Raw genomic sequence first — 13,795 nt, forward strand, 5'->3', positions numbered from 1 at the left:
ATTCCAAGCATCAGAGATCGTGTTACTGAAAGAAATATCCTAATTGGGGTTAATATGCTCAGGCAAGCTCATTCAAACCCCTGCACAGAAGCCCTCCAAACTTTCCTCAGCACTGGTGAACACTCCTCCAGATGGATCGAAAAGACTGGAACCGACCTCCGCATGAATCAGATACATGATCTATGTCAAGTAAGGCAACAGCGGCACTTCTCCGCTCCATGGAATATTACCCCATTCCAAACTACCATTCCTCCATTTCCCCCCAAACTACTTCTTAAATCACAACCAAAACTTCGCCTTGAAGCCAAACATGAGGCCTTAAGCTGTATTGATAACTTAGTCACACAGCACACACTCTCGCAAATTATTTACGTTGATGGTTCTGTTCACCAATCCACTGGTGCAGCTGGTAGTGCTGCTGTTGTCGTACAGAGTGATGGCTCTCTTAAAGAAATTGGAGCACGCATCAATAATTGGGCCTCTACCCTTCAGACAGAACTGTTTGCCATACTCCTTGCACTGAAATGCATCTATGTATCAAAGATTGACAGTTTAATTGTAACTGATTCTCTGTCATCCATAAATGCTCTCAACTCATTAAGCATAAATTGTGGCATGCTTGTGTCAGAAGCCAGACACAGGTATGGTAGGATTGTGGACAGTGGAGTCAGAGTGCACATGCTGTGGATTCCATCTCACATTGGTCTTCAGATGCATGATAGAACTGATAAATTGGCTAAGCTGTATGCTTTCAAAGAGGGAGTAGATTACAATCTTGGCTTGTCAGGTAGTAGTTTGAGAACAATAATACGAAAAGAACTTCAGCTGAATTTTATGGACTTAAGGCTCAGGGAGATTGACACCAGTGAGTCCATCTATCATCATTCTATCATGCAGGAGGAGCCACATGTCTATGGTGCATCCAACAAAATAAGCAGACTCTTGGATGTCACTACCGCCCGGCTCCGGCTGGGTTACAAGTATCTTTGGCAGGTTAAATCACCACCACCAGATGTAGACCAAACGAAATGTAAACTTTGCCAGATGGATTATTGTCACACCCTGCGTCATTATGTACTGGAGTGCGATAAAATTAATGAATTTAGAAACAACTCACTCAGAAGTGTTCAAGAAATGGCTAAGTATTTTATCCACAGTGGTATATTACAGACCATTCTGGAGAAATACCCTGACTTTGCTAGCTGTAAATAAAGCATTACCACATGTGTGCATGTGTGTGTGTGTGTGTGTGTGTGTGTGTGTGTGTGTGTGTGTGTGTGTGTGTGTGAGTGAGAGTGTGTGTGTGGGAGTGTGAGAGTGTGTATGAGTGTGTGTGAGTATGAGTGTGTGTGCGTGTGTGTATGAGTTTGTGTGTGTGTGTGTGTGTGTGTGTTTATGTGTGTGTGTGTATGAATTTGTATGTGTGTGTGTGTGTGTGTGTGTGTGTGAGAGAGAGAGAGAGACTCAGCAATCAACATTTGCACCAATAACTCACTACAGTTGTGACCGGGTGTGGAAGTGTGAATTGCTCATTACTCTAAAATTTGTTCATGATTGCAGCCATGTATAAACGTAAGTAACCATTCTTACAGTATTCATTACCTTTGTAACTTGTGAGTTCATTACCTTTGTAACTTGTGAGTTCATTACCTTGTACCTAGTTCAGCCATCAAAACTTTGGAGCCCGGTCCCTGGACCCATTGTGTACCTCTGTAATCTGTAAATACCTTTGTAACTTGTAATGATTGTGACTAGACCTACCTGGAGTTCATTACCTTTGTAAATTGTGAGTTCATTACCTTTGTAAATTGTGAGTTCATTGCCTCTGTGGCTTGCTCAGCTATCAAAACTTTGAGGCCCAGTCCCTGGACCCATTATGTACCTCTGTAATCTTTTGACTACCGCCCACAGGATGGGTATGGGGTGCACAATAAACATATTAAACTAACCAATTCTTCAGCAGGAAACAACGCAGGTTTCTATTACAAATTCAGGCTGAAAACCCCAAATTTGGCCACAAAGATGCTGGATTATTAGATGAATTTTCCACAACAACCAGTGCCCACAAATTACAAATGGTGTCTCCTATTTTTCTGTCCTTATTGCCGAATTGTAAAGGTTTTCCACACTATCCCCTTTTTCTGCAGGAATGTGTCGGCAATTTCTAAATTACAAATTGAGGCTGATGTACACCAACTGGTCTTTGAGAATGCCTGATTACATTGCACAATCAGACCAGTGTTCACACATTAAATTCAATATGGCGTCCTCTGCCAGCAGTCTTCAAGCTGGCACTGGACAAGCACCTAAAGTCGGTTCCTGATCAGCCGAGCTGTGGCTCGTACGTTGGTTTGCGTGCAGCCAGCAGTAACAGCCTGGTTGATCAGGCTCTGATCCACCAGGAGGCCTGGTCACAGACCGGGTCGCGGGGGCGTTGACCCCCGGAACTCTCTCCAGGTAAACTCCAGGTAAACTCTGCCGCATCACTCCCATGGCTGTTCTGCTATTTGGACCCTCTTGAAGGGTTCAAATAGCATCACACTTTAATACACAATTATTATATTATTCATTTATATATTCTACATTTGCCTGGAGAGAGTTCCGGGGGTCAACGCCCCCGCGGCCAGGTCTGTGACCAGGCCTCCTGGTGGATCAGAGCCTGATCAACCAGGCTGTTACTGCTGGCTACATGCAATCCAACGTACGAGCCACAGCCTGGCTGATCAGGTACCGACTTTAGGTGCTTGTCTAGTGCCAGCTTGAAGACTGTCAGAGGTCTATTGGTAATCCCCCTTATGTATGCTGGGAGGCAGTTGAACAGTCTCGGGCCCCTGACACTTATTGTATTGTCTCTTAACGTGCTAGTGACACCCCTGCTTTTCATTGGGGGGATGGTGCATCATCTGCCAAGTCTTTTCCTTTCGTTGTGAATGATTTTCGTGTGCAAGTTCGGTACTAGTCCCTCTAGGATTTTCCAGGTTTATATAATCATGTATCTCTCCCGCCTGCATTCCAGGGAATACAGGTTCAGGAACTTCAAGTGCTCCCAGTAACTGAGGTGTTTTATCTCCGTTATGCGCGTTATGCACGCCATGAAGGTTCTCTGTACATTTTCTAGGTCAGCAATTTCACCTGCCTTGAAAGGTGCTGTTAGTGTGCAGCAATATTCCAGCCTAGATAGAACAAGCGACCTGAAGAGTGTCATCATGGGCTTGGCATCCCTAGTTTTGAAGGTTCTCATTATCCATCCTGTCATTTTTCTAGCAGCTGCGATTGATACAATGGTATGGTCCTTGAAGGTGAGATCCTCCGACATGATCACTCCCAGGTCTTTGACGTTGGTTTTTCGCTCTATTTTGTGGCCGAACTTAAAAATTTCCACAACCTGCCATGAAACGTGCCATTAGTGTGCAGCAATATTCCAACCTAGAGAGAACAAGTAATTTGAAGAGAATCATCATTGGCTTGACATCCTTAGTTCTGAAGATTCTCGTTATTCATCCTATTATTTTTTTCTAGCAGATGTGGTAGATGCATTATTATGATCTTTGAAGTAAGATCCTCTGACATTATTACTCCCAGGTCCTTCACGTTAGTTTTTCGCTCTATTGTGTGGTTGGAATTTGTTTTATACTCCGATATAGTTTTAATTTCCTCAAGTTTCCCATATCGAAGTAACTGAAATTTCTCTTCATTGAACTTCATATTGTTTTGAGTGGCCCATTTAAATATTTGATTGATGTCCATTCGGAGTCTTGTAGTGCCCTCGATGGAGGACACTGTCATGCAAACACGGCTGGTTCAATTCAATTCAATTCAAAGTTTATTCTCTATAAGGATTACAATGTTGAATTTACAGAATTTGGTTATTGTGTGGTTTACATGTAGTTAAATAATGATTACAGAGTGTACCACTAGAACGCCTAACGTGGCTAGGCATTTCGGGCAGACTTAGTTTAATTCTTTATTTTAAAATATTACAAATTATGAGGTAAGTTGGTATTATGGCTAAGTGACTAAATACTAGTTTGTGAGTTTAGCAATGTGAATGCTTTTGTTTTGGCACAGTACATAGTTTCAGTATTGGAGTATCATAGGATTCATTATTTTAAGATTGAGATTAATATTTCTGTTTATGGTCAAATGGGTGAGTGAGTGTAAGTGTGAACCACCAGGTGGTATTCGTGTAGTTAGTTGATGGGGTGTATCAGGGAGATAAGATGTTTTCTAATGGTAGTTTTGAAGGTGATGAATGTGTCTGCAGTTCTAGAGTTCTCAGGTAGGGTGTTCCAGATTTTAGGGCCTTTGACATACATTGAATTTTTGTAAAGGTTTAGTCGGACACGGGGAATGTCGTAGAGATGTTTGTGTCTGGTGTTATGCCTGTGGGTTCTGTCACAGCTATCAAGAAAGCGTTTTAGGTCAAGGTTGATATTGGAGTTTAAGGTCCTGTAGATGTAGATTGCACAGTAGTAAGTGTGGATGTACTGAACACGGAGTAAGTTTAGAGCTATGAAGAGTGGGGGGGAGTGTTGCCAGGGGTGGGATTTAGTGATTATTCTTACTGCAGCTTTTTGTTGGGTTATTATTGGCTTTAGGTGTGTTGCTGAGGTTGATCCCCAAGCACAAATAGCATAGGTGAGGTATGGATAAATAAGTGAGTGGTATAGTGTGAGAAGGGCATTTTGCGGCACGTAGTATCGTATCTTGGAGAGGATCCCAACCGTTTTGGATACTTTTTTGGTTATGTGTTGGATATGGGTGCTGAAATTCAGGTTGTTGTCAAGGTATAGGCCTAGGAATTTGCCCTCATTATGTCTGGTTTGTTGGATGGCTGGCTGGCGGGTTGGTTGTATGGCTGGCTGGCGGGTTGGTTGTATGGCTGGTGGGTTGGTTGGTTGTCTTACTGGCTGGTTGAGTGGCTGGCTGGTTACCTCCTTGAGTTTTTTTTTAGTTTAATATTTTTATTATGCACCTCATACCCATCTTGTGGGCAGTAGTCAAAGGATTACAGAGGTACATAATGGTACAGGAACTGGGTCCCAAAGTTTTGATAGCTGAACAAGGTACAAAGAAAATGAACTCCAGGTAGATCTGGTCACAATCATGACCAAGTTGAGGCCGGTCTCCAATTCGTTGTTCCAGGGATTAATTTTTTCTCTAAGGAAGAATATCTCACTTATAACTGCCTCTGATTCCGTCTTTGTCTGAAAGTTCAGCTGCTTAAAGCTCACAAAAGCCATCCGTAACAAGTAGTAACCAAGCACAGATTATTATTATAATAATAAATAAGCGCTAAGCCGCAAGTACCCAAGCACAGAAAGCTGAGCAGGTCCTTACTGTACTGTACATACCTTTATGAAGTAATTGTATAACAAAATTCTTATTAGTAATTAGAAACCCTTTTTTAAGATTTTATTCCTTACTATATTGTGTACAACAACTAAATGAAGTAATTGTAATATATGAAATGACTGATATTTCTTTCTAGTGAAGTAACAATGCCCATTTGGGTCTGACAAAGACCCAGTGTGACCTCTGTAATCCTGTTTTTTTTTTTTTTTTGCACTACCTCATACAAGATGACCTTAGTGTGCACAATAAACTAACCAGGTTAGATAAGGTTCGTCAGGAAACAGGACAAGTGTTTCCTGACGCGGGTCTTAGATGATAACCCGCCGTTGGAGCTTTTGGTCATCTGACCGAGGCCTTCCGCTGGCTTACCGGTCCACCCCTTTAAAAATTATGGTTATAGTTATAACCAATACTATTATGCGTATTTTTTTTATATAAACTAACCACTCAGGAGGCACAGCTAAGAACTCTTTACTGAACACAGGTCAACTGTTGATGATCAAGACACATGTAACAGTTGGGTATCTTGATCGTCGAAACGTTTCGCCTACATCCCCCCAATGAAAAGCAGGGGTGTCACTAGCACGTTAGGAGACCATACAATAAGTGTCAGGGGCCCGAGACTGTTCAACTGCCTCCCAGCATACATAAGGGGGATTACCAACAGACCCCTGGCAGTCTTCAAGCTGGCACTGGACAAGCACCTAAAGTCGGTTCCTGACCAGCCGGGCTGTGGCTCGTACGTTGGTTTGCGTGCAGCCAGCAGCAACAGCCTGGTTGATCAGGCTCTGATCCACCAGGAGGCCTGGTCACAGACCGGGCCGCGGGGGCGTTGACCCCCGGAACTCTCTCCAGGTACACAGTAGGCTTCTTCAGTCAAATACAGAGGCAGCAGTTGTAGTAGTGAAATGAAGATGATGTCATCAGTCCATCAACCTTGGAGAAATAATATTTGAGGTGGTCAGTCCCTCAACCTGATGACCTGACCACCAGTCACTTCCTCTCCTTGGATGGAACCTGAACAACTTTATTACCTTCAGGAGCTACATGACCTCTAAGGTTAGTTATCAGTCCCTCCTGAGCGGCCAGTTTATTGTCCATGCCATGCTCATCCGGGTTTAGTGATCCTCCTTGATTAATATCAAGATATGAGAGGTTAAAGGTCTGGTTGAGACGGTCCAGACAAGACGGGAACACTTGTAAGTTCTTCAACCCAACAATAACATCTGCAGTTGTTGCTGTTGTTCTCTGATGTTCAGTCCTCCTGTGGTGGTTCCTGCCAGACTCTTCTTTTTTTATTATAATAATAATCCTGCCAGACTTTCTCCTCTCTTCTTCAACACTACACCACAACTCCACACCACATTGATATCTATTTTCAGAAGGAATAAGGTACTGTAGTGTCGTTGTGGGTAGGATATCTATCATGCCCGATATGCCCCGGCCTGTTAGTGGTTTTCTTTGTACTTGATAATGCTTTATAAAATGTTATCACTTATTGTAACCTTTGCAAAGAAATTAAATTTGTTTTTTTGTTTTGTTTATGGTTTGTCAAGTCATGATCTCTGCTAACTGCTGTTAAGTTTATTTACGTACAGGTTAGTGCAGTATGACCCTTAAGGGTTTAAAGCTTCGTTATGATTATAATAAGATTTATATAAGTATAATTATCTTAGTATAAATTACCCAGGATAACCCAAAAAAAAAATTCAGACTAATGACTTATTTCCATAGGGTTCCTTGTGGTGATGCTTTGATAAAATAAATAAATATCTTTATTTATTACAAGTATATGTACAAGGTATACAGTCCTAGCCGACATCAATGACATACTGTACTATTATATAGAAAGCCCCTTGTTATGCAGAGCATTTCCGGTAAATTAGGTCAGTTTTGTCCCGGGATGCGACCCACGCCAGTCGACTAACACCCAGGTACCCATTTTACTGATGGGTGAACACCGACAACAGGTGTAAGAAAACACCCAATGTTTCCACCCTTGCTAGGAATCAAACCATGGACCCTCAGGTGCGAAGCGAGAGCTTTTCCTACCAGGCCACGTACCACCCTTAGTGGCGAAGTGCTCTTGCTCCAAGCAGTTGGAGCTACCTGGCCCTTCCTTGCGATATACCAAATTACCTCTCATTGCCAGATGCTGTAGGGCCCTTATGGGTTTTTATTTTTCTCCTGCTGGATGATTTAGTAGTTGTTGGAATCTGGTGAAGTTATTGAATTCCCAGGTTACTTAATTTAGCAGTCCAGGGAGGAAGCTTGTTACTTGATAAGATACAGTGACCAGGTATCCATTCATTATTTCTTGCAAATCAGTGTATCATCATGTCTTACCCTTTATCCCTTGATGCTGTGTTATTTATGTAATTTCTGTACTTAATGCATATTTCTTGCAAATTTATTATATAACAAAGTGAGTATTTTTGTCAGTGTATTGCAGGCCCATACTAGGCACACCCTTCTCAAGCCCATCCCTTATCGCTAATTAGAATATAAGAATACAAGTTAAGTTAGATAAGGTTATATTTGCAAGAGTTCTCACCAAAAGTATTACTAAATTTAAATATGGGGGACTTCTCTTCCAGTAGGAAAATATCAGGGATGCCTCCTGATCAGTGAATGACTTGAAAGTGAGGTCACTAGTATTTGAGTTGTTGGGATTTTAAGGCAATTTACATATACATATGCCATTTGTGGTTTTTAATCCATGTTTCATGAGACTATCAACAAATCATATTGTATGGCAGCTGATGCTGATTCTATTTCAGCTGGCAATGTACAGAATACTTTCAGTCCTGCATCTCTCCTACTTAATATTCATTAATAAAGTGTTTTCTGTGGACCCAGAAAGTTTTTGCCATTCTGGTTGGCATAGCCACACAAATGAATTAGTACTCAAAGTAAAGAAATAATAGTTACAATACTTAACAACTGTATAAAACCTAATCTTGTGCTCTGGCCTTGATAATGTGTAGAGGTTACGCTCTGCCCTCAGTATCATTTGAAAATTTTTCCCATAATCTTTTGGGACACTTATCCTCCTTGTTTGCTCAGCATATTTATCAGAATGACAAACATTAGTTTCTTACTTTTTTTCCCTGTGCATTATTATTATGACTGCATTCATGGGGGAGATGGGGTGCTAAACCCATAGGGATCATACAGCACTGAGGGAATGGAAAGGGAGGATAGGTCCTATTCCTTAGGGGAATAGGTAAAATCATAAACTGTATTACATGCTTTATCTCCTGTGTCCAGGTACAAAATAAGGCACAAAGAATCAAAAGTTCCCAGACAGGAAATGTGGACTTATGAAAGTTACAGGTTGTATAACCTCTTTCGGTGACCTTTTAACTAAAACTGGTTTACTGCACCAACTGTAACCTCATTTTCTCAACACTTCCTCAGTAGTCAGCCTTTTAACACCCATTTAACACCTATTGACCTAACAGGTTTACTGCTTTGCGTGATTTTTTTTTTAAACTCGAGTCATTTCCTACCATGATAGGGTGACCCCCCTCCCCTCTGACCCCCCCCCCCAAAAAAAAAAAGAAATGCATTCACTGTCATCATTCATTCAATATCTGTCTTGCCCGAAGTGTTGCAATCATAATTCAGATGACCCTCTGAACTACAACATCCTCACCCTTTCTGTAGAATGCAGGAATTGTACTTCTTACCCTGAATTCCTTCATAAATGTTGCCTTGCTCCCACATTAGCAGCAAGTCATCATTAAAACTACTTGTCTCCACTCCAATCTGAGGCACTCACACAAGCCTGTAAGATGTTGAAGCCTTTAGCACTCAAAACCTATAACCCCTCCATTCTCTCAATGCAGCCCTTCTCGGATGTTGCCCTACCCCTCCTCCCACTCCAGATTTATATCCCCTCTTAATCATCCTAATCTGCTCCATCTTCTCTGAATTCAGAAACTCCCTCAACAACCCCTCCTCAACCCTTTGAATTATATTTTCTGTAGTACCATACCTTCCAGTCTCCATGCTCTAAATTCTTTGCATAATTATCCCACTTAACACATCCCTCAAGCATAACATCACTGCTTCCAGCCTCCTCCTCACTGCAACATTTAAAACCCATGCTTCATATCCATAGAACAATGTTGGTGTCACCATACAGCCTCTCCTCACTTAACGACTGAGTTCCGTTCCTAAGACCACATCGGTAAATGAATTCGTCGCTAAGTGAGGAGCATACAATAATGGTAGTGGGTTTGTGTCAACCATCGTTGATAATATTTTAATGTCACCTTTGCACCATTTATAACATTTCTGGTATATTTTTAAATGCTTATACAGCAGTGTACTGTATATTGTAATAAACAGAATACAGGAAATCAGCTCCAATACATTATTTAGGTATGCATACTGGTCAGAGAGCCTGTCGTAAGTCCGAATAGTCAGTAAATGAGTACGTCGCTAAGTGGGGAGAGGCTGTGCTCTGATACAGTCCCCTTGTTGTCTCCAAGGATGAAGTACCATTTTGTCTCCACAGGTGCCTCAGCACACCACTCACCTTCACCTCGTTTTTCATTTGACCCATCTGCTGATTAGTCTATTCCCAAATTTCTGAATACATTTACTTTCTCCATACTCCCTCCAATCCAGTATCAATTCTTTCATTAGCTACATTTTTTTTGTTATTCTCATCATCTTGCTCTTTCCTATGTTCATTTTTAATTTCCTTTTACATAACCTGGAGTTTACCTGGAGAGAGTTTCGGGGGTCAACGCCCCTGCGGCCCGGTCTGTGACCAGGCCTCCTGGTGGATCAGCCCCTGATCAGCCAGGCTGTTGCTGCTGGCTGCACACAAACCAACGTACGAGCCACAGCCCGGCTGATCAGGAACTGACTTTAGGTGATTGTCCAGTGCCAGCTTGAAGACTGCCAGGGGTCTGTTTGTAATCCCCCTTATGTATGCTGGGAGGCAGTTGAACAGTCTCGGGCCCCTGACACTTATTGTATGGTCTCTTAACGTGCTAGTGACACCCCTGCTTTTCATTGGGGGGATGGTGCATCGTCTGCCAAGTCTTTTGCTTTCGTAGTGAGTGATTTTCGTGTGCAAGTTCGGTACTAGTCCCTCTAGGATTTTCCAGGTGTATATAATCATGTATCTCTCCCTCCTGCATTCCAGGGAATACAGGTTTAGAAACCTCAAGCGCTCCCAGTAATTGAGGTGTTTTATCTCCGTTATGCGGGCCGTGAAAGTTCTCTGTACATTTTCTAGGTCGGCAAATTCACCTGCCTTGAAAGGTGCTATTAGAGTGCAGCAATATTCCAGCCTAGATAAAACAAGTGACCTGAAGAGTGTCATCATGGGCTTGGCCTCCCTAGTTTTGAAGGTTCTCATTATCCATCCTGTCATTTTTCTAGCAGATGCGATTGATACAATGTTATGGTCCTTGAAGGTGAGATCCTCCGACATAATCACTCTCAGGTCTTTGACGTTGGTGTTTCGCTCTATTTTGTGGCCAGAATTTGTTTTGTACTCTGATGAAGATTTAATTTCCTCATGTTTACCATATCTGAGTAATTGAAATTTCTCATCGTTGAACTTCATATTGTTTTCCGCAGCCCTAAACCCCTAAAATTCTTTCCATGAATACATCATAATCATTCTTAAAGCTAAAAGCACACTGCAAATATTCTCAATGACAGACCATGTCCAGAAATCACATGTATGCATTATCAAAGCTATTTTAGGAAGTTGAGCTCCAGCTTCTGGACCTTCTTAGCTCACAGAGAAATGATGGTTGAACCAATGACTAGCCAGTCCTAAAACTAGCAAGCCAAATGCACTATCCACTAGCCTGTTAGTTTTAGGACTGGCTTGCCATGGATTCAACAATTGTGTCATTGTGATTTTGCAAGTTTTCAGTTTAGCTGTTTGGGAAGATTGAACTCCAATTCCAACTGCTCATCTGCTGGCCATGTTTCAGAGTTATGTTAGGCAGTTTTCTCTGTTTTTTGTTTGGGATTTTGTGGGTTATTTTCTGTGATAAATAACAAAACCTTAAAATTACATGTAGTAATAAATTACAGGTGTGAATAATAAATCACAGTTCAGAGCAAATATTATTTATTAAAAGTAAACTACTACATTTCTGAAGGAAAAAAAAGTAAAATACTGTTAAGTAAAGCTTTTAATTGCGTTGCATACTAAAGTGAGCAGGGCTTTGAAGAGTTTTTTTTTTTTTTTTTAATAAGAATTAAACATTGTGAAGTACATAAATATGTCTGAATGATGATGATCAGGTAAGATTTTGGTATCTTAAAATACAGTGGACCCCCGCCTTACGATATTATTTCATTCCAGAAGTCTGTTCGGGTGCCGTTAGAGACCGAATTTGTTCCCATAAGGAATATTGTGAATTAGATTAGTCCGTTTCAGACCCCCAAAAATACACGTACAAAAGCACTTACAAAAATACACTTACATAATTGGTCGAGTTGGGAGCTGATCGTAAGGCGGGGGTCCACTGTATAATGAAAAACTTGGCTTTCCACACTGTAGGGAGAGATGGGATACTGTATACTGTTAGTTTAAATTTATTTAATTTTTCTTTTCATTCTTGCAAGAATCTCATCTAGCTTGGCTGATATCTTGATATACTGTATATTTCTAGTAGCCACACAGCCTTTAAAATCCTTGTTCACTTTTTGTCTCAATTAAGTTTATAGATAAAACGGTTAAATAAGTGGAACAACAGTCTTAAAATTATAACATTTAGCTTACTGGTGTTATACTTTGCAAAGTAAATACCCTGTGAGTAATAAAAAAAAGTACTGATAAATAAGTATACACAGTATGTATTTGAAAATAAAAACAAATTTCAAAATATGAGGAGAATGTCCTGTAGAAAGTCCATTGTCATATGAATTTCTCTCAGCCTTGTTATGTGCAAAACTTTGTCAATGTTTTTAATTTTTTTCAGATGGAAACCAAAACAAAACACAAAGTGCTCTTGGCACTGGACTTTGACCATACAGTCATTGACAATAACAGCGATACTTATATTTATAAACTAGCCCCAGACCACAAGATACCCGATGACTTGAAGTTGTTATATCGCAGGGACAACTGGACGCATTACATGGGAGAAGTGTTTAAGTTTTTGTACAAGAATGGTGTTACAAAAGAAAGAATTTTTAATTGTTTAAAGGAAATAAAACTAACAGATGGCATGAAGGAGTTACTGACTGGTGTTCCTAGAGATTTAACTGAATTTATCATCATATCAGATGGTAATTCAGTGTTTATAGATCACATTCTTAAAAGCTGTGGATTGAGAGATCTATTCAGTGAGTTATTTACAAACCCTGCACAGTTTGATGACAATGGCTGCCTGCATATTCAAATGTATCATCTCCAAGACTGGTGTACCTTAAGCACCAAGAATCTTTGCAAGGGTGACATACTTTCCAATTACATCAAACTTCGTGAAAATAATAATGTGACTTTCTCAACCATTGCATACGTAGGCGATGGAACAAATGACTTCTGTCCAAGCTTGCGACTAAAAGAATGCGATGTAGTTTTTCCTCGTTGTGGATATAACCTACTAAACTACATTCCGAAAATGGAAGCTGAGAAAGGTATGAGAATTGAAGCAGATGTTTGTCCTTGGGACTCTGGGAAAGATATCCTTGAGCGCTTGTTATTATGCTACAGCGAGGTCAATGCTTCAGAGGTGCCAAAACCAAGGCTGAAGCCTCCTTTACAAAAGCTTTAACAATTAATTGATATTCATTGATCTTCAAAAATAAATATTTTTATTATTACATGTATGTTCAGTTTTACTTAATTTGTTGTTATAAATTCCTAGAATGTTTTGTCAGTAGTATGACGAGAGAGAAAACTTCATTCTCAGTATAGTAAATAACTATTTATTCTGGCTAAATGTGTTATATTCAACACTGGGCTTCTCTTTGTTCTTGGTAATAACTAATAAGATACAGAGAAAGTAAGTATTTTATCAGCATTTGTAGATTTTCTTTCCAACCGTCCCTAAGTTAGAAGTAAGTAGTGTATACCTTAAAGCCCTTTTTATAATTTTGTGCAACAAATTTAATGTACTTAAATTTTATTTTGTAGACTAAATTTAGAAAGACATTAAACATTTTACTGTACAATACATATTTTATGTGAAGTACATTATATACAAGGTTCAAAAATGCATGCTTTGTCTTTATTATAATACTGTATAATTCTCATTAGATCTTGACGTATTAAGCTGTTAAATGCAAAACTACATCTGTATACTCAGGGACCAGTAATACTGATAAACACCCACAGTTTATATAGCATTTTAGTATAAAATTACTAGACAAGAGGAGTTGGGAATCCTAAGTACCACAAATTTCCTGACTTAACATTTGTGGTAATTAATTGGATCCAAATTTACAAAAT

At 40.2% G+C, this 13,795-nt stretch overlaps 1 protein-coding gene across 3 annotated transcripts; it reads left to right on the top strand.

Moving 5' to 3' along the window:
* Positions 1-5,912: 5,912 nt before the first annotated feature.
* Positions 5,913-13,171, top strand: LOC128700728 (pyridoxal phosphate phosphatase PHOSPHO2). 3 transcript variants are annotated; one of them, XM_053794089.2, is made up of 2 exons: positions 5,913-6,414; positions 12,321-13,171. In XM_053794089.2, the coding sequence occupies exons 1-2, from the start codon at positions 6,403-6,405 to the stop codon at positions 13,116-13,118; spliced, it is 810 nt and encodes a 269-aa protein (XP_053650064.1). In that variant the 5' UTR covers positions 5,913-6,402; the 3' UTR covers positions 13,119-13,171. The 3 variants fall into 3 exon arrangements, with proteins under 3 accessions (XP_053650064.1, XP_053650065.1, XP_053650063.1); XM_053794090.2 differs by lacking the exon at positions 5,913-6,414 and adding an exon at positions 6,465-6,554; XM_053794088.2 differs by lacking the exon at positions 5,913-6,414 and adding an exon at positions 6,564-6,747.
* The last annotated feature ends 624 nt before the right edge of the window (positions 13,172-13,795 follow it).

This window comes from Cherax quadricarinatus, chromosome 56 (assembly GCF_038502225.1).
Source record: "Cherax quadricarinatus isolate ZL_2023a chromosome 56, ASM3850222v1, whole genome shotgun sequence".
NCBI lineage: Eukaryota > Metazoa > Arthropoda > Malacostraca > Decapoda > Parastacidae > Cherax > Cherax quadricarinatus.

What these genes read in the sequence shown, in the direction of transcription:
- LOC128700728 (XM_053794088.2), top strand. Translation starts at nt 6,607, where the DNA reads ATGTTCAGTCCTCCTGTGGTGGTTCCTGCCAGACTCTTCTTTTTTTAT. An exon ending in CTATTTTCAGAAGGAATAAG is followed by an intron (nt 6,748 to 12,320) that starts GTACTGTAGTGT and finishes AATTTTTTTCAG; the next exon opens with ATGGAAACCAAAACAAAACA.